Source organism: Populus euphratica, unplaced genomic scaffold (genome assembly GCF_000495115.2).
Source record: "Populus euphratica unplaced genomic scaffold, PopEup_1.0 scaffold312.1, whole genome shotgun sequence".
NCBI lineage: Eukaryota > Viridiplantae > Streptophyta > Magnoliopsida > Malpighiales > Salicaceae > Populus > Populus euphratica.
Window position 1 is genome coordinate 236,986 of NW_011500071.1, and position 20,557 is coordinate 257,542.

At 31.6% G+C, this 20,557-nt stretch overlaps 2 protein-coding genes across 6 annotated transcripts; one reads left to right on the top strand and one right to left on the bottom strand.

Annotated features, from left to right (window-relative positions):
- Positions 1-4,883: 4,883 nt before the first annotated feature.
- Positions 4,884-6,372, top strand: LOC105108466 (V-type proton ATPase subunit G-like). 5 transcript variants are annotated; one of them, XM_011002789.1, is made up of 5 exons: positions 4,884-5,025; positions 5,491-5,591; positions 5,708-5,808; positions 5,896-6,052; positions 6,181-6,219. In XM_011002789.1, the coding sequence occupies exons 2-4, from the start codon at positions 5,510-5,512 to the stop codon at positions 6,037-6,039; spliced, it is 327 nt and encodes a 108-aa protein (XP_011001091.1). In that variant the 5' UTR covers positions 4,884-5,025; positions 5,491-5,509; the 3' UTR covers positions 6,040-6,052; positions 6,181-6,219. The 5 variants fall into 5 exon arrangements, with proteins under 5 accessions (XP_011001091.1, XP_011001089.1, XP_011001088.1 ...); XM_011002787.1 differs by lacking the exon at positions 6,181-6,219 and adding an exon at positions 6,233-6,372 and having other exon boundaries at positions 4,892-5,025; positions 5,478-5,591; positions 5,896-6,056; XM_011002786.1 differs by lacking the exon at positions 6,181-6,219 and adding an exon at positions 6,233-6,372 and having other exon boundaries at positions 4,894-5,025; positions 5,478-5,591.
- Positions 6,373-6,444: 72 nt separating this feature from the next.
- Positions 6,445-13,734, bottom strand: LOC105108467 (ran-binding protein 10). Its single transcript, XM_011002790.1, has 10 exons — positions 13,229-13,734; positions 12,655-12,801; positions 12,426-12,512; positions 12,072-12,117; positions 11,313-11,389; positions 10,396-10,558; positions 9,275-9,343; positions 7,711-7,770; positions 7,234-7,320; positions 6,445-7,046 (listed from the first exon to the last, which is right to left on the bottom strand). Exons 1-10 carry the CDS (start codon positions 13,615-13,617, stop codon positions 6,750-6,752), a joined length of 1,422 nt encoding a protein of 473 aa, XP_011001092.1. The 5' UTR covers positions 13,618-13,734; the 3' UTR covers positions 6,445-6,749.
- Positions 13,735-20,557: the final 6,823 nt, after the last annotated feature.

The window sequence follows — 20,557 nt, forward strand, 5'->3', positions numbered from 1 at the left end:
ACTTATCTTTATGTTGGTTTTAAATTCCTCTACTAGTTATTCCTTGCCTCCTGCAATCAATAAAGCATCTACATCCACTAATACGATTAGAGTATGTTTGTCAACATTCTTCACATATAAAGTTACTTCATTCATGCTTCTTTCAAAGCCCAAACTTAAAAGATACCCATCCAATATGTTGTACCAGGCTCTAGGAGCCTATTTAAGTCCATACAAAGCCTTCTTAAATAGATACATTTTGTTTGATATGATCTCTTTTTAAAATTCATCAGGTTGTTTAACATATATTTCTTCATTTAGAATACCATTCAGAAATGCAGATTTGACATTTAACTGAAAAATTTGCCAACCATTTTGTGCTGCTAGAGCAAGCAAGAGCTTTATTGTATAAAGCCTAGATACTGGAGCAAACATGTTAGTGAAGTCAATACTTGATTCTTGTGAATAACCTTTCACTATAACTCTTACTTTATGTTTATTGATACTCCCATCTATATTCAACTTGGTTTCGAACATCCATTTCACACCAATTAGCTTTTTATAAATAGGTTTGTCAAATAACATTCATGTTTTATTTTTTTATATCATCTTAAGCTCCTTCTTCATTGTTGTTATCCATACTTGTGAGTTGAAAGCTTTTTCAATATTTATTAGTTCTACTTCAGTAACATTGCACCTATTGTAAATGTCAACTAAGGACTTTATCCCTCTTACTAGTTTGTCATTGACAGTATCATCATCTTCTGTAGCATCTAGTCAATTCGATGCTCCTGTTTTGTCCTTTCAATTGATGCAGCTTCTTAGTTCTATGTGTTATTCTCTACAACTTTTACATCTCTAGCAATCACAACTTTATTAGATTTCAGATCATAGATTTTATAGGCCTTATATTTTATACTGTAGCCTATAAGAATTCTCATATCATGCTTTTGATCAAGTTTTCTCCTCTTAACTTTAGGTTGTAAGACATAGCAAGGGCTGTCATAAACTTTTAACTGTTCAACATTGGGTTTAAAACCATACCTGATTTCATAAGGAGTCTTGTCTCCTAAAACTCTTGTGGCCATATGATTTAGAAGGTAGGATGCTGTGTTACTGCCTTTACCTGAAATTTTGATGGCATTTTCTTCTCATATAGCAAACATCTTGTCATTTCTATCAAAGTTTGGTTTCTTCTATTACTGACTCCATTACATTATGGAGTCTAGGGCACTATTAACCGATGTTTGATCCTTTTTTTTGCCAAGTATTCCTTAAATTTTTGAGAGGTAAACTCATTCCCATTATCAGATCTCATTATCTTAAGTTTGTTTCCTGATTCTAATTCAACTACTGTTTTAAATCCTACAAACTCAGTAAACACATCAGCATTACATTTAAGAAAATAAACCCAGCAGAATTTACTATAGTCATCAATAAAAAATAAAAAAAAATACTTTGAACCATTCAAAGATTCATCATGCATCGGACCACACACATATTTGTGTACTAGCTGGAGTTTTGATGATGCTCTAAATGCATTATCAGGGAAAAAAAATTTATTCTGCTTTTCTAATTGACAGACTTCACAAATATTGTGTCTCATACTCACTAGATTCTGATTAATCTTAAGCACATAAAGCATGTTTTTTAGAATTTTTGTACCTAACATTGTTTCAACTTCAATTACACCTTTTCCTTTAACCTTTACATATTCTTCATTGTCAATTTTGACTTTGGGCATCTAGCTTTTATCTAAATCCTTGAATAAACTCAAATATGCAATCATATGATTTGTGTAGCTATTATCAATAAGCCATGACGAATTGTTTACCTCTACTGTGTTGCATATCTATTCTAATATAACCATGAATAAATGATCTTCCTTGGCTTTTGAATTTTCTGCAATATAAGCTTGTTTGCTTCTGGTTTGTTTTTGCAGAACCTTTGAATGTGACTAAATTGTTTGCAACTTCTGCATTATGCATTCTTAAGCTAATACTAAACTTTTAGATGATTTGTTTTTTAACAAAATTTATAGGGAGAGAACTACTCTTTTCTTTCTTTCCTTTTAGTAATGTTATTATGATGCTAGTTATTTGATTGCCAACCTTTTATTTTCTCTCTTTTTCCTTCTTGATTGTTCATATTAGAATTATTAGCTCGACTCTTCTATTTGAAAATTGTAACAAGAGCTCCTTCACTTATTCCTTCTTGTTTGTAAGTTTTCCTCTAATGTACTACTTATAATGCATTAACCAATTCTTGAAGACCTATTCCTAAAAAATCTTTTAAATCTTCTAGAGAGTAAATCTTATGCTGAAATTTCTCAAGTAGACTTATTAGAACCTTCTCCACTATTCTTGAATCTCGAAAGTCTTCCCCCAAAATTCTCACTTGATTCACAAGTTTTGAATTTTGAGAAGAAAAGTCTTTGATAGTCTTGTTTTCCTTTATCTTTAGTCCTTCAAACTGTCTTCTAAGATTCAAGACTTGCATCTTTCTTGACTTCTCATCTCTATAAAATTCTGTTTTTAGTTTATCTTATGTTTTTTGGCAGATTTACAAGCTATAATTCTGGAAATCTCACTCATTATACTATGAAGACAGATAAGAGCTTTGAATTGCTTTGTCTTTTCTTCATTAAAAAACTTTATTTGTGCGATCGTAGGATTATTTCTTAGTGGAGTTTGTTACTTATCATTTTCTATTATCTCCCATAAGTCAAAAGCTTTGAGATAAGTTTCCATTTTAACAACTCACACACCATAATTCTTCCCTGTAAATACTGGTGTTTTTGTTGGGAAATTTACATAATCCATTTTTTTTAAAAAAAATCATTCTCGTGTTTCACTCACAATCTTTAAAGAAAAAAAAACTCACTTAATCTCTCGTGTTTCACTCTCAATCCCTTCAAAGAACACTGCTTTGATTTAACCTCACTAATCTCCCATGTTTCACTCACAATCCTTTCTAAGATCAAGAAAATACTTTGATACCAAATGTTAGTAAATGATATATGTAGAGCATTAATTAAAGAACAAAGAAGAGTGAACAAAAAGAATAGAGGTGAAAAACATAAAGCATAAAGAGCAGAAACTCAACAGATGAAGTTATTGTCATCCCTCTTATTTCATTTATGGAAGAAATCAAACACAACAAAAAAAAAAATGTTAAAACCATAATTTCCTTCATTTAAGAAGCCATATAACTTATCCTAAATACGTTTCAAATCTAAAAAAGTAAAAACAAATTAAACAACATCAAGATAATGATGTTACTAATAAATAGACATTAATGAAAGATAACATATGGCTGAGACATTAATTTCAACTTTGGTGCTATAACTCCAATAAAGTGGGGTGATTGTATTGTAACAAAGCTTTTACGAGTGGTGGTATTAATTGATTCAAGCAACCTTTAGCTTGAAATATTAGAGAAATGGAACAATATTGCAAGTTTTCTCTAAATGTTCGTCATTCTTTGAATGAATGTTGAAGAAATAAATAAAGTTAAAGAGATGCGAAGTGATTTTAATCCTTTTAGTGCACAACAAAGGGTTCATGAAAAAAGGATATATAGGCAATCATATGATGATATTATTCAATAGATTTTACCACCAAAGAAAGTTAAAAAGGAAAAAAATAATAAACGAGTTCAAAGTAAAAGCACTATCACTTTGAAATAATGGCTACAAGTAATGAGAAACTAAAAAAGATTGAAACAGTTGAGGTTTATTTCATGTCGAGAACAACTTTTGTAGCTTAAAAATCTCTTTAAAGTTGTTGGTAAAATAAAGAAGTTATTGAAGAGTGTGATCTTCTATCGTAAAATAGAAGATTAATGTATGTATTCTATTCAATGTTGTTAACTCTATGTCTTATGCACATGTCATAGATGTAATAATAGTCATTGATCATGGTTATAAATGACCAAACTATCATGTTATTTGTGCGTATTACTTGACAAAGATTGTTGATGAAATGAAGACTTATATTGAGAGTTATCAAGAAACTTTAAAGAAAACTAGTTGTATAATGACTGATGGATGGCCAAATCAAAAGATAACTTTAATTAACTTCTTAGTATATTGTTTTAAAAAAACAATATATTTAAAATCTGCAAATCTATATGTTTTGAAGACTCCTAAGTTGTTACACAAGATGTTAAGAGAAATTGTTTTATATGTCAAGCTATGAAATATTGTGCATTTACGATTGATGATACTTTAAATTTATATTATTGATGAAAGACTTTCCATCACTATATTGATCTCCTTATGGCACTCATTATGTCAATCTTATACTCCATGATCTTAATAAAATGCATTTAGTTGGTTCTATTATTTACCATACTTACCGTATTACAAAATATATATATATATATAATTGTTGTTATACTTTTTGTATGTTTTTACACCATTAAATTTTTAACAAATCTTTTGAAAGGTTAAAAAATCATTTAGATAGTTAATATTTTTTATATTTATCAAAAAATAAAAATACTTTAAAATATAACCGCTAATAAAATAATAAATAGGCTTCATCTTTATATCTTTATATGACGTGCAACTAACTACTTGATTAGCTTCAAGATCTTAGCTCAAGATAAGCTTTAGGGCACTGTACTGTCATACAATGTCTAAGGCTAAATTTAAAAAGAGAGCATGGAGAAGTTTGCTGGATTATTTATACAGTCCATGAAGAAATGGAAGCGGAAAAATGGATGTGAAGATGCTTTTCCCTCTAAAAAATAAAAATTCCCTTCAGAAAGAGATGTCGAATAAACCTTAGAAAAGATTGTAAAATAAAATGGTTTTTTCTTAATCATCCTCTCAGCTGCCAGTAGTGCCCTCCAAGGATAGGATATGGCTACACGTCACGCAAACCGTATTGACTTGGAAAAAGCCTGATTAACAGACAGCTTTAATTATGGAGAAAATCTCTCTCTTCCCCTCAAATTTCCAAGAAACCAAGTTCCTTTCTTCCCCTATTCTGGGACAGGGCTTGTGGAGAGAATTCTTCAGCATTTCCTTCTTTTCCTTAGGTATTTATGCTGTATTTTCTTCTTACGCGTGATGATTTCTTTGCCCACGTTGCATTTGAGATGCGCATGCACATTTAACTATGGTGATTTTGTTTTTTTGTATTTGTGTTCTGCAAAAATTAATTGCACTAGTCGATTGCTTCTTCAGCCAAATTAATTTATTTATCCAGTTTGATTGGCAATACCATGCGTGGATATAGAGCACAACCTGTAGAGATTTCTCAAAGGAAAAAAAATATAACTTGCTTCTCTGCAATTTGGATTCGGACTCCATTTGTGCACTCTAGTTGAAGGTTCAGATCAGTTTTTTTTTTAACTTGCTTCTCTGCATTCTGGTGGTTCTGTTAATCAGCTTGAAGGTCTGCTCTTGTTTAGTTTACTTGTGCGTAGAGAGCTTTTTTTAACAGGGTGCCATCTTTAAGTACTTGAAAATGAGAATTTGTTTTCTGAAGGAGTTGTTACCAGTTGAGGCTGCATTGTTACCATGGATTCCAGTCATGAAGGTATTCAGATGCTACTCACTGCAGAACAGGAGGCCCAACAAATGGTTGCTGCTGCTAGAAACTGTAAGGAGATAATAACACGACCACCATCAAAATAGTTTGGAAAATCTCCTCGTGTTGTTTTTGTTTTATTCCTTTACACTTTATTGCACCGCCAAAAATCTCATTTTGCTGTTCAGTGAAGACAACAAGGTTGAGGCAAGCTAAAGAAGAAGCTGAGAAAGAGGCAGCTCTTTATCGCTCCAATATGGAATCTGAGCACCGAAAGAAAGTAGATGAGGTATGCATACATACACGTTTCCTGAGCTATATTTATTTCCATAAGGAATGCGAATTACAATTTTGTTTGGATTTTTAAACCATGCAGACAAGTGGGAACTCTGGCTTCACAGCGGAGCGACTTGGAGAGGAAACTGAAGAGAAGATTCAAGACCTGAAGAAGGCGGCCTCTGAGGTCCAGTCAGATGTTGTTGACATGCTCATCAAGTATGTTAAGGCCGCAAAGTGTTGATGCTTGAAGGAAGGTAAGTTAGTGTTGATGTTTGAATCACCATGCAAAAAATTTATTTGATCCAATGAAATGCTTTAGATTTATCATTTAGTTAGTACACCCACTTACTGTTCTTTATTGTTTCTTGTTATCCGGTCACAGGTTCAGAGCAGTAGCCTGCAACAAAGGGAAGGGAATGTGCCTTTATGAGCAGGTTCAGAGCAGTAGCCTGCAACAAAGAAGGAAGGGAATGTGCCTTTATGATTTTTATTTTTTTTAAGAAACATTAACTGAAAATTTGAAGTTGAACACTCAATCTTCTCCTTAAGAAATAAAATCCTTTCGACTGCATTTGTCCCCTCCTCGAACTTTGATGCACGTTGCATTTTTTCTATCTATCAAAATAAATAAATAAATAAATCTCAATGAATGGCGATCAGTGTTTCCCATAGAATCAATGGTGCATTTAGACAATCAGTGTTTTCCATAGAATCAACTGTGCATATCAACTGAACAAATTGAGCATTTGCAAACCAAATTATTTACAGTAAAGCTTAAAAGCAAAATGTTCCGGGCAAATCTAACAGCCGCATGGAGACAAACAGTTTATAGTGTCTTGCCTCTCAGATTATATTTGCGAGTAGAGAATCCCCAGAGCATCTGATTATTGCATCAGCTAAGCAGCGAGGGAAAGTCAACTACCCATATGAATAGTATGGCAAAATCAAGAATTATAAATGTGAGCACTTGGCCCTCTTCCCGCTGTGAAGTTTTAGTGCTCCATGCAGGTGGAAAGCTTCACCTTGACCCCCATTCAAGGACCTTCTCTCCAGGCAGCAAACAGTAAGCTGTCTGATTAACCTCTCAAGATGAGATCGCAAGCAGCTTTGTGCATCCTTCACGTTGGGACCTGTTAACAAAATCATGGCATTTACAGCATCAGCCACAATCTCACGCTGTGACTCCTCGAGAAGATACCCAACCGAGCACTGATGCGGTTTTTCATACGCCAGCAAGGCAACGCAATCCTGCAAAAGCAAGGGAATATCAACAGTGAATTAGCTATAAACTTGATTGCTATGAGACAGGAGACATCATTAAACATTAGGGCTAGGGGCATGATTTTCTTTCCTCCCTAGTTATGTGTGAAGGAAAAATCCCCATGCGCAAAAAGACAAAGAGAACATGGTGCTTGACAGAAAATCTACTGAGTACCTGAACTAGATCATCAAACCCAGGCAGCTTAAAGAACTTTGCCAATTCAATCCTTCCATAATGGACGGCCTCCTCTAGTGCTCCAGCCTACATACATTATACGAAGTTTGCATGATAAGACATCCGGTCAAGTACTCAAAAGACATGAAATCACGATCATACAGTAGAACAGTTAACAATTCCCATGGAGAACCTAATTGCGAGCTATACAAGGAACACTGGTTGATTGGATGAAAAAAAATCATTGAAAATACATGCATACAACAAAAATAAAATAATAATAGTAATAAGCATTTCATTATTATTATTATTATTATTATGAAGAAGAAGAAGAAGAGGCAGAATCAAGTTTCTAGATATGTTGAAGCAACTTTCAGAAAATGTACATCCATGCAAGTCTCTATTCATAACTACGAGTTAAATATTTTCTTTATTAGAAAATAAGACTAGCAAATTAAACAGGGAAACAACATATACCCGAACCAGTTCAATAAACTTTTGACTGTGAAGCAGAAAGCAGGTGGCTGATTTTTCAACCTGCCAAAAAAAAAAAAACACACACACACCTCACATGTCATATTAATAAAGATAGAGATCACATCAGATAAAATCTATTGATCAACAACGACAGAACATCCAAATTTTGTGTTGACATAATGAAAACAAATGCAAGTTCATAATTCAGAACTTAAACTAACATGAACTCATAATAATGATCTCATTTTTTACTGTTATCTAGCATCAACAATCCAATTTAGCAAATTGGCTTTTGGGCATGATGGGATGATGTAAAATAAACCAGATAGCACACATAAATCAAAGCTCATGCACCTCCCAACTCTTTTATGCATTGGCAAACCCATTCCAACAGGCATCACACAATGTGAGCTTTCAAGTAAAGCTAATCACACAATTGCAATTAATACCTATCTGCTTAAATAGAAAATTGAATGCCACAGAAAAAAATCACATGAACAGCAAAACATGATGAAAACCATGTGAGGTTTAATATTAAAATCTCATGACAGAAATTTCAAAGACGTGCTTTGGCTGTGCTCATAGATTTTTTTTTAAAAAAAAAAAAACCCTTAAAAAGCTGATAACAATAATGTCATAACAGGGCCAGCAACAATGCAAGGCTAATAAATAATTGAGGATGCCATAAATTTAAGTCCCTACAAGTCCAGGTTAGAAGAGTGAAAAGAAAGGAATTAAAGGTTGATTTAAAGCTCACGAGATTATATTATTTATTAACAGATATTGATTAATTGGGAGCCCTTTTAGTCCTTAAGACAGACAGATGACTATTTTGGCAACAGTTGCATGAAATTCTCTTTCATAATCAACGGAGGGTTGTATTAGTTCCCATATACACAGAATGGGCAAGCAACTAATAGAGGACAATTTATATTATGTACCAGCAATCATGAGGGAATTGACTCATCTAGCATCCATTCAAGGAAAAGGTCATATTTTCTTCTACGTGTTTGCGAATTATGCAACAATAACATCTAATGTTTTGAAATTATACTGTAGCGAGGCAGGACAGGGGAAGCTTGGTAGATCAGTGGGAAAAGTGTCCTACAAATGTTTCCAAAACAAATTTGACTTGAGGTTGATTTAAGCCCCAACATTCCCAGATGGGGGCCTTAGACCTTTGAATCTAACTGCCAAACCCATCTAGAGGTAATAAACTATGCAACAATTATGTCACAGTTGTGAGCCAGCCTGTCACAATGGCATCATGACTATCTCTATTTAACAGGATAATATTGGACAATCTGAATGTACTGAAGTCATGGTGACAATAATTATAATGAACAGGTCATCTAGATGATTATAAGATATCAAAGAATAATATTTAGAGAAACCATTAGATTAGGAGGCGTGGACACACTTGAAGTTAATGGTTATTAGTACATATCAAGATTCCAGAAAATTCACAATGAAATCTTGAATGTCAAAGTCATCTACATACCATGTACATATTAAATAGAAACACAAGACTAAAAATAGCAACCACGCTGTAAATAGTGTTCACCTGAACAATTTGGGGATACCACTCACGAAGTTTGGTGAGTGCAGAATCAATCTCACCGTTTCTGATTAGCTTCAAAGGGGAAAATAAGTCAGCAAAAACAAATACCATATTCACAATGAAGAAAAGAAACAATAAATAAATAAAAGTGGTTTAAATAGAATAGATATTCCACGCGTGTCATGACAGATTGAAGAATATGAACAATGATATCCAGAAGCATGATGATCATCACAGTTGAAGTATTTCATGAAAGACGCCATATGAGAAATAATTTAACAAATCAGATCCTCTTGAATTTAATTATGACCATCTTAGCATAGTAGAAAATGCTCAACCTAAATGAAAATTCTTGCTGCAACCTATCCTTCAACATTTGTGTATACATGGCTGATCTCAAGACTCATACCTACAGCATTGCATGTTTAAGCCAATACTTTTGGAATTGCAGCAAGCAAGCATCCCCAATATTTCCAATTAACCCTGTGGAACAAATCCAAATAAAGTAGAACTCGTGTACCAGAAAAGCCTGGTTATGTTATTCATTAGCTGTTACCAGCATCCAATACCACACATCTTTATCAGGTCATTACATTGCTTGCACATGAAACACGCACAAATCTACTCCTTCCAGATAACAGATTTAAATTAACATATAGACATCGCATTCTCTGAAGCTGATCACCCTCCAGATCCTACCCCAACTGAGCTTAGCACCATTTTCAATGTTTGTGCATCTCAGAAGCACTCCAATACATTCCTAAAAGAATGTCAAAGGGTGGAATACCAAGTATAGGATTCACAAAAGAGAAGCACTCAAAACACACATGGTGCCCAATGAATTCATAAAACAGCAGAACCTCTAATTATAAGAGCAACGATCTGAGAATGCATCATTTCAGGGATCATAAACCCTAGCCACACAAGACATCAATACATAATATCCAAGTGGAACTCTAAAGATGGTAATGAGCTTTTGATCAAAATATCCCTCCAGGGTATCTTAGTTATTCATAATGCCACTTGCATTTGTCATATACTCAACACAGTGCATGCAGAAACTAAGGCCAGCCAATATGAACTATTAATTTAATATGAACAGCCATTGGCAAACAATTTCATACCTGTCGAAGAGCTTTCCTCTGTGCTAATGCATATGCAATGTCCTGTTCACCAGAGCCATTTTCCTGAGCTATATACATAGGAGGGATAGTACTTTTACTAGCCACATCAAATGCATTGAGTGTCTCTTCATAGCCATTGTGTAATAAGTACGAGCGAACAAGTCTGCCCATGGAATAAAAATAAATATTAACTAAATTATCCAGAAATAATGATAATAGATGATGATTATTGGTAGCGGGCAAGATCAAATACTGTGATCGAGTTAGCAAGTCTACTATTATTTATAAGGGTAAATTACAATAGCCCCCCTCAGGTACTGTGAAATTACACAAGCCATCCAAAGTTTGAGGATTTAACAGAAACCCCTTCCACATTTAAGAAAATACTACAAAAATCTCCTGTAGTCCCTAAACTGCCCTTGATATTTTCAAAATCATCCCCTTTCAATGAAATTATAGATGCAAAAGGAATTTTTGTAATGTCTTCAAACATTTGAGCAGCTCTTTAGGTTTATAAAATCTCGAGGGTTATTGTAATCTACCCTATTTCTAAATACACCAAAGGGCTTTTCAAACTTCTTTCTTTGGTTATTTTATAAGATTTTAAACCAAGGCCACTTCAGCCATGCCCCATCACAAAACCCAGGGTCAAAAATTTCAGATAAACAAAATTAAAGACTGGAAGAGGAAAAGGAGGAGCTGATGTTAACAAGAGACAAACAAAGATGAACAGCTAGCCTTGATCCATTCATTAATTCCAATATCAGTTTCCAACTGGCTCTTTCATTGTTGAGGTATGGACATCATATTATAGGTAAGTAAAACTCCAATTACAAGCATATTTGTAAGTTACACAGACCTAAATTCAGAAACTTTTTTGTATATATAAAGGAGACTTAAATCTAATGTAGACTTACCCATAACTAACAATTGGCGGTAAAGATATTTTGTCAACTTTCATTTGTTGCTTCATCGTTTCTTGTCTTTCATATTCCTAAGCAAGGATACAAAGTAGTGGTCAGTCTATTGACAAACTAGAATGACAAATTTGTAAATTATGTTTTAGCCTAAAAAGTCAAGACAACTAAAGCCAGGTGATGAAGAAACCATTCATCTAGAGAATTGTATAAGCAGACCCAGAATGATAAGAAATGGCATGCAACATGTGGATTGTGCCAAGATTACATCGTATTTAGCCTTGTTTCAAAACAATTCATGAAGTGATATTGTAAGCTGTTTGCTGTATCACCTAAAAGAAATGAAGACCATGTTACAGAAAGTCAGCAAGGTTAAACATAAGATCAAATCAACAAGTGTCCCTCAACACTAAACTTCCATCTTCTCATTGTTTGTCTTATGAACACTAATAAAACGAAGTGATAGATTAATTTCTTCCAAAAGGCAAGCTATGGAGAAACAAATAGAAAGTTATATATCAATATAAGAATACACCACCAAGCACCATTCCAGGTAAAAACCTACGACCATTGAATCATATAACTACGTGGAAAGTGAAGGTCATCCATTGAACTTTATCGCCTACCATACAAAACAAAATTGACCTTCCCGGGCTTAAGCAATGACCTTGCACAGAGAAGAAAAAATTTGCAAACCCGCTTAACCAGAAAAAGAGGAAAAATGCCTACAAGAATGAAGCAAAAGAAAGGATATCTTGCCTTAAGATCAAAAGCAAATGGTTTCTTCCCAAAGTTGACTTCAATCCTGCCAGATTAACATGTACCTGGAGTTATCAGATCCTCTAGCATAATGGTAATGCGAGTACAATTAGCAAAGGAAAGGAAAATAAAATCAAAATGCATTTAAATTCATTTTTCCATATATATAAATAATTAATAAGAACCATGCATAGAGAAAAGAATTTATAGGTGGAAAGAGATGTTGATAGCACAAGTTCAACAAACAAAAAGTGTCCACAAGACATTATTCTATATCTGGATATTTAAATCTTGCACAAGAATCGACAAGCTGTCCAAGAATAATACTAAATAGTTAAAAGAGGTGCTACATACTCCTCATTTTGGCTGTGAACAGCAACAGTAGGAAACAGCAAACCCTTCATGTCCTTGTACACTGCCCCAACTAGTGCTCCATTTTTACTGATATCAGCACAATGAGAACAGGTAATAATGAGAGGAGAAGTAATAGAAGAAGAGTTCACGAAGTAGAATTACCGATCACTCAGAGCAAAAGGTGTTTAATTTTAGCAATCCATAAATCAATGTGAGCCAACTTACTCACGTGAAAAAGAATTCCTGTGAAGTATAGTTGATACCAGCACCAACTGTATCATTGGTCGTGAAAGTTGGTCCAAATGCCTCCCCGGTTCCAGGTCCACGATAAAGATTGCCATCATCCCCATGATATCCATAACTGTTTGCTTCCCACCTGCCCAACCAATAAAAGTGGAAAGAAACAAATAATGAATCACAGTATTACTATCATTAACAAGTCATTGCAATTCAAAACTCGCACAAAGTGCGCAAGAACGTAAACCCACATTTCCAATCAAGCACTTGTAATAATTATACTTTCAAAAGAACATTTTTACCGTATAAGAACCCTGTCAGTGGAGCATTCTAAAATGGAATATTTGACTGCATTTATAATACACAAATAATTTCCCTTTTCTTTCTTTATACATTTTCTAATGAACCAAAAATATGCCAAAATGTAATCTTAGAAACCCAATTCATTAGCTTCCGTAAGTAGCAACTAAAAATCTCTCAAAAACCAAACAAAAAGCCCTAATTGCATTCCCTCACTGACTCTACATTACAATCAAATTGGTAAAGAAAGAAAAGAAAAGCCGTACCCAGGCTGTCTCCTCATCTTGAAAGCATGATTGGTAAAACCAATAGCAATCTGTCCTTTAGCACCAGCATTCTTTACATAAATCTCAAAATAATAAACAAGCCGTTTTTCCGGAGCCGGTCTATCGGCTTGAATAACACCAACATCATGACCATGAAGATTGACACTTGTGTATTTAACACTCAATTTATCAATGGAAACCACAAGAAACCCTCCAGAACTTTTCACTGTGTTTAACTCCGTCGGTTCAAGCTCTGTTTCTCCGCCAACTGGTGATGAGTACTGCCGTGCTACGTCTATGAAGTATGAGCCTGGATCTTGATTTCCGTACTTGGAACTCGAGTTGATGGCGGTGTTGTTGGTGGTTGCCGCGGTAGTGTTGGTGGTCATCGTTTGGAGTTAGGTTGATGGAACATGTGAGGGGTGGAATTTGAGTTTGTTACAAGAAACGAGAAATGCCTGACGAGAGAGAATTCGTTTTTACTATTATTATTTATTTTTTTATAAGAAAGAGAGAGAGAAGATTGTGAAGAGTCGAGAGTGGGTTGTTTAGACTTTAAAGCGAAGTTTGTAGACGTCTTTACGTCATCTTCTTTCTGGAGATAACGGAAGCCGTTACTATGCTACCTAATTTTGTTGATCTTCTTTTTTTCTTTTTCTTTTTCTTTTTATTATTATTATTATTACTATTATTATGTTAAAAAGAACAAAAGTGAATTTATAATTGATCTTTGTGACAAAGCAATATTTACTAGAACAAAGCTTTAGATTTTTTCTTATAGATTATAACTTTTAATTTATTTTAATATATTTTGTATAGTTTTATGGAGTGAATTATGAATTTGTTATAGCTTTATAGATTTAAAATTTAAAATCAACACCATCACTATAAAAATTTATTAAACTTTCTTAATGGATGGTATTAATGTAAAGATATGCATTTGATCATCTGGAAAAAAAAACTTACCTAAAAATATTTTTTTATCAAAAATAAAATAATACGACTTAGTTATCTTTTATGACTAATTTAAAAAGTTAAAGTTTTATAAGGTGCTTAACAATATTAGTTTGTCTTAGCAATCAAAAACTTTTACTTGAAAAAAAAAGCAAGATGAAAGATATCAATACAAAGCTTGGAAAGGACTCATTTTGATAGCGTAGTGAAAATTGGTATTATACCACAATTTAGGTAAAGATAATTAGTGATGTTACTTTTTAGAATTATACATCATCATACATCTTAAATAGGTATCCAAACATTAATATATTTTTTACTTTGAACATTAGTCAATGGTGGTATAAAAAACTAATAATTTAATCACTAACATTTTGAACAACTCCTTAAAAAATGAGTTGATAAAAACCTTATTTTTATCTATCATAATAGTTGTTGGTAACCCATAAGATTTGTAAATATAATCTATGAAAACTTGAGTTGCGTCCTAAGCTGTAAATGAATGTGATAGAGTTATGAAATGTCCATATTTGGTGACTTTTTTCAACTACCATTATGATTGTATCATTCTATTTTGTCTGAGGCAATCTTTCTATAAAACTCATAATAATATCTAGGCCGCCGCGATGTCGGGTGCGACAAAACTCATAATAATATATCTACATATTCCTTTTGAAATTAAAAGAGATTGTAGAAAAGTTATTCTCTTCATTTTAGATTGTTTGTAAACATCATAATCTATTACAATCATTTCAACCAGTTTCTTCATTAAAGACTAATGAAACATTTTCTTTATTTTTTTTGTAAAAGTTTTGAGTCCTTATATGACCTTTTATATATATATATATATATGACATAAGTAGCATCAATTAATATTTTCTTATATTCTTTTTTGTGTCAATTATTAGTCTATTTTTAAATTCTAGAACTCTTTTTGTATAAGTATAATTTGGCCAATTACTTGTTTTTATTATCTTCTCAACAATAATCTTTCGTATATAAGAATCATTTTCAAAAGTTTCATTAACCTTTTCATGCTATATTGGTATCAATATAGTGAATATTTTTAAATTAATATTGTTTACCTCATTTCTTTATATTTAGTTTTGAACCTTCTTCACCTCTAATCCTTATAGATAATGCATTTATTACAAAATTATCTTTGTGTTTTATATATAAAATCTGATACACAAGTCCTATTAGTTTAGTTTTTTTTTTTCTATATTGGAGTATGAATCTTTTGTTCTAAAAAAATATTTTAGACTTTTGTAATCTTTTTTAATTATGAATTAATCATGCTTCAAATAATGCCTCCATCTTCCAACTCTTATTAATATAGCCATATGCTCATTTATGTAAATTGATAATCCTAAATGTCTTGGACTTGAGACCTTGGTAAAGAAGATTAATTGCCTCCTTTCTTAGCTAAGGATTACACCTAATTCATCAGTATAATCATCACTTTCCAACATAAAAATACTATTGAAATTTGACAATGCTAGCATTGGTGTTGCGTATAAAATTTTTTTTAGTTAGTCAAAAGTTTTTTAAGCCATGTTATTCCAATTAAAAATATTCTTCTTCAATAGATCAGTTAATAATTTACTAATAATATTAAATTCCTTAACAAACCCAAGAAGCCCCTTAATTCCTTGATTGTATAAGTAACTAGCCAACTCTTGATAACTTCTATGTTTTTTAGATTAACTGCGACATCTTTAGCTGAAATAATATGCAATATATAGTCTATTTATTGTTCATAAAAAAAATTAATTGATTTGTAAAGAAATTATTTTTTCTCCATTTTCCAATACTGACTTAAGATGATTAGATATGTAGTTCTAGAGTATAATTATATATTAGTATGTCATTAAATAATACCAATACAAATCTTCTTAAGAAAGATTCTATCTTATTATTCATTAAACCTTAAGCTTACAGTGCCCACTATAAGTCTCAAAAGTTATCTTTTATATATCTTTATCATATATTTTGACTTGGTGATTTTTTAACCTCAAATCTATCTTAAAGATGAGTTAAGAGGCATCTGATCCATCCATTAAATCATCGATCAATATATTCAATTGTGTATACTCTACACATAACCTCAAATTATTGTCTTTCTTCTTAACCAATAATACTAGAGAAACAAATAGGTTGTAGTTGTGTTAATTATTTTCATTTTATAACATCTCTTTTACCAACTTATATATCTTGTTTTTTATGCATGAAAGAGCTTTTATATGGCTTGATATTGATTGGTTTAGCTTTTGGTATCAAGAGCATCTTGTGATCTATGCTCCTGAAAGATGGAGGATGTTTTGATTCTATAAACATAAATTGCTACTGTTCTAACAATGCCTTTACTTTTATTGCTACTGTTCTAACAATGCCTTTACTTTTGAATTATATACTCCTTTTCTTGGTACTAGAGAAGCTTTTATGGAAAATATTGCATTGCAAAACCATATAATAATTCTTTTAAACTTTTATGTGCCTTGGCTACTACTTATAATCTTGCTTCTTCCATAATTCATTTTAACTTAATCATTTTGCCATCTTTCTTGAATTGTAATTTCATTTTAATGAAATCAAATATAATTGGTGAGTAAATCATCAATCAATCTACCCTAAGCATCATATCACACATGTCGAGTTTTAATGTTCTCAAATCAATTTGGAGTTCATATCTTTGCATAGACCATGTGAACTTGGGATTATCAATATCATATCTCATTATACTTCCATTAGTATAAAGGTTTTTTTTAATGATTTCCTTGACTTCTTCAAGCATTTGTGCATCAATGAAACTATGTGTGCTACCACTATCAATCAAATTGATAATGTTCCTTTTTTTATAGCAACCCTTAATCTTGTTTATGGTATTTACATAACTATTTGTCGGTGCATTCAAGAAAAATCCATAATCTTTAATTTTTTTCATCCTTAACTGTCATTACATTACTGTCCTTTTCATCTACATTTATAAATTATGTATTTTTTTCCTCTACTCCTATCATATGCAACCCTCTTTTGTTATATTGATGCCTAATTGCATAATTCTCCCTAAATCTAAAACACACCCTAACCTTATTCTCTTTTCATGTAAGGTTTTAAGCTATTATTTTATATTATACGGTATCTCTTTTTGAATGGTTAAGAGGTTTAAAGTAGAAATTGCCTATTGGTTTACGTAAACCATATAAAAGATTGGTTCTTGGTATAAATATGTTATTCTTGACCAAAACATTATTTCTTCTTGCCATTTAACTTTATCAAAAGCTTGTATCAAACTTGTTTTTTTTTTTAAATATTAAGTATAGGGTTAATATCATCTTTAAGTCCACTTATAAAACTACTAATATAATATGATATTGATAGTGATACATTCAAGGCATTCATAAAAGATTTGAGTTCTTTAAATCTTTTAAACATACTCCTCTACTCCCTTATCTTGTATCAACATATTAAATTCTTCTACCATATTATCTTTAAGTCAAACTTTATGTAAATGGCTCTTATGAACTTTTATCGATTTTTTAAATCATCTCCACCTAGTAAGAAGCCTCATACCATAATTTGACCTTTCCTTCTAGATATAAAGAAGTTATCTTCATCCATTAATGCACTAAAGTAAAATGCATCAGGAAGAACTTCTTACATTTTCTTATCCAATTCCTTGTATTATCTTCATAAAAAGTAGGTAGTCACACAATCTTGTGGAAATTTTGGTTTCCTATTACTTCTCCATATTTGCAATCTCTATAATTAGAAATCACCTTATCAAGACTTGAGATGATTCCCTTTTCTTTATTTGCCACTTGATTGGCCATAAATGACTTTAATATGGTCATCAATACTTCCATTTGTAGGTTGGTTTATCTAGTTCTTTTGTTTTGTTTAAACCATTATTTCTGATTCTCAACTATGAAATCTTGAAGTTCTTGATGAATACTTTGTATTTCTTCATCAAGTCAAGTCTCTTTATGTATTCTTCTAAAGCCTCTAGTTTGTTATTTTCCACCATATTGCCTAACAACACATGTTTCACTATTGACCATGAATTGATGCTTTAATACTAATTTGTTACAGCTTCCATTAACAAAACAATGTAATCATTAAAGAAAGAGTATAGAATAAAAAAAAAAGTTAATAGAAACTGAATTTTATTACTTGATTTACATGAATTCTTCCCTTCTAACTTCTAACCACTTAACTATCAACTTGTTAACTAACTATTAACTTGTTACAATGATTGTTGTCGTTACCTTCATTTTTCTGGTAAAAAATTTACTACTAATATTCATCCAGTTATATATTTAACTAGTTGTCGCAAAAAAAAAAAAACCTCAGGAATAGACTATTTTCTAACAAAATCAATATTGAAAGATGAAATAAAAAATAACTAAAAAAACTTGTTTGCACCCGAGTTAAGTTATCAAACCAATAATTAGTGTTATACACCTCGTTGGGTTTGATTATTTTTTGGTAAAATTATTTTTTATATAAAATAAAGGATTATAAAAATAAAAACTAACAAAATTTTAGGACATTCATTTATGATAGCAATAATCCTATAGAATCCAAACCAAAACATATCACAAAAGCCCAATTAAAAATTATTTAATTTTAAAGAATAAAATTAAAAAAAAATCATGAAAAAACTCCATAAAACCCATATTAAAAAATTATTGAAGCAAGCACCATTAAGCCTCATTAAAACAAGTTGGGCATATGGGCCTCCTTGTCTGAGCCTATATGCATGACTCTATTTTAAAAAAATAATTAAAATGACAATAATAAAATATTTGACTTTTGAATTAGGCTTAGATATTTTCAGGTGATTCCAAAATCAGGTTTCTTATGAAAAAGCTATTGCGTTGCTTTTTGGATCTTTCAAAATCAAGTTTCGTGCTTGGATAATGCTATTTGAGTTAATTTTGTTATTTTTCCTAGATATTTTTAGATTTTATGTCTTAATTCATATTTCTATTTGTTTTTTAGAAAAGATAGAGTTATTATATTTAAAAGTCTTATAAACCTTTTGAAGAGACATCCACCATATATTTTATTTTCAAATAATAAAATTACAAAATTAGAGTCCATACTTGCATTTTTTTCACTTATTAAATTGCTTGTGCTTTATGCGTTTATTTATGTTGTCTTATTAGCTTTGTTATGTGTTTATTTATGTTGTCTTATTAGCTTTCTCTTATAACAGTAATCATCGTAGTATGATGTTTGGTTGATGATATATAAACAAAATAAAATATGAAAAATTATATTTTACCCTTAATGTATATTACTGTCAAATATATACATATAACTTTAGTTTATATTGATTTTTAAAATTAACAAAAACATAAAACCCTAGTTATAAAACCTATATCGACCTAGTGGATTGACTTAGAACCATAACAATCTAGGGGCTGAACCAATTCAGGTTTAAGAAAAACTAGAGGAAGGATTGACCTTTATTGACTCAATAAAAAACCTAAGCTAACCGTGACCTAGTCAACCTAATTAAATTCCAGGTCAAAAACCTATTTTTTTAAAAAAAAATGATCAAAAGAATATCATTTTGATTTAAAAAAAATTATAGTTGATATTCCCAACCCATAAGGTGAACCCTATTTCAAGTCGGGTTATAAAGTTATGATAATAATAATTTTTTAGCTTTATAAGTTTTTGTTAAATGAGTTTATTATTAATAGTTTTTTATATAAATATTTTATGAATAAAAAATTTAAAATATTATTTTTAAAGACATGTCTCCATGTGTATCTTTTGTTTTAAAATTATATAAATTCACTCTGAAAACCTTTAAAATAAATTTATTTTTATATTTTTATTCGTTAAATTAAATATATTTTTATTTTTATTTTATTTCAGTAACTCCATGTTACCTTAATGATTCCATTATGAAAATGCAAAGTCAACTCTATATTTTATTCAAGGTTGTTTACTAATTACTACTCAGGTATAGTATAGAAGTATCCTCACCTAACTATTTTTATCTTGATGTGCATTTATACTAACTTCTCTTCCTTTTTTGTTTGCCATTAATGTTTCCTGCAATTTCTTTTCTTTTTTTGGTAGGATTAAACGTCCGTCTAGGCCTTCCCTGTTGCTCCGCTCCCCCCTCCGCCTAGGACGTTGTCTGGGCCAAGAGCCATTGTTAGTTGCTGTTTTCATTTGGTTGTTTTTTGTTTTCTCGTTGTTGCTCTATTGTCGAGAAGAAAGAAGTCCCATGGAGAAAACCCTAATCTTGAAGAGCTCGAAAAGGCTTTCTTATTTATTCATTCCGGAACAGGAACTTCACTCATACTGAAAGATGGAAATCGACCTTGCTGCGTTCCTCGAGGAAGGAAGAGC

What these genes read in the sequence shown, in the direction of transcription:
- LOC105108466 (XM_011002789.1), top strand. Translation starts at nt 5,510, where the DNA reads ATGGATTCCAGTCATGAAGGTATTCAGATGCTACTCACTGCAGAACAG. An exon ending in GGTTGCTGCTGCTAGAAACT is followed by an intron (nt 5,592 to 5,707) that starts GTAAGGAGATAA and finishes TTTGCTGTTCAG; the next exon opens with TGAAGACAACAAGGTTGAGG. An exon ending in ACCGAAAGAAAGTAGATGAG is followed by an intron (nt 5,809 to 5,895) that starts GTATGCATACAT and finishes TAAACCATGCAG; the next exon opens with ACAAGTGGGAACTCTGGCTT.
- LOC105108467 (XM_011002790.1), bottom strand. Translation starts at nt 13,617, where the DNA reads ATGACCACCAACACTACCGCGGCAACCACCAACAACACCGCCATCAAC. An exon ending in GTTCACAGCCAAAATGAGGA is followed by an intron (nt 12,118 to 12,425) that starts GTATGTAGCACC and finishes TTAATCTGGCAG; the next exon opens with GATTGAAGTCAACTTTGGGA. An exon ending in GGTATCCCCAAATTGTTCAG is followed by an intron (nt 7,771 to 9,274) that starts GTGAACACTATT and finishes TTTTTTTGGCAG; the next exon opens with GTTGAAAAATCAGCCACCTG.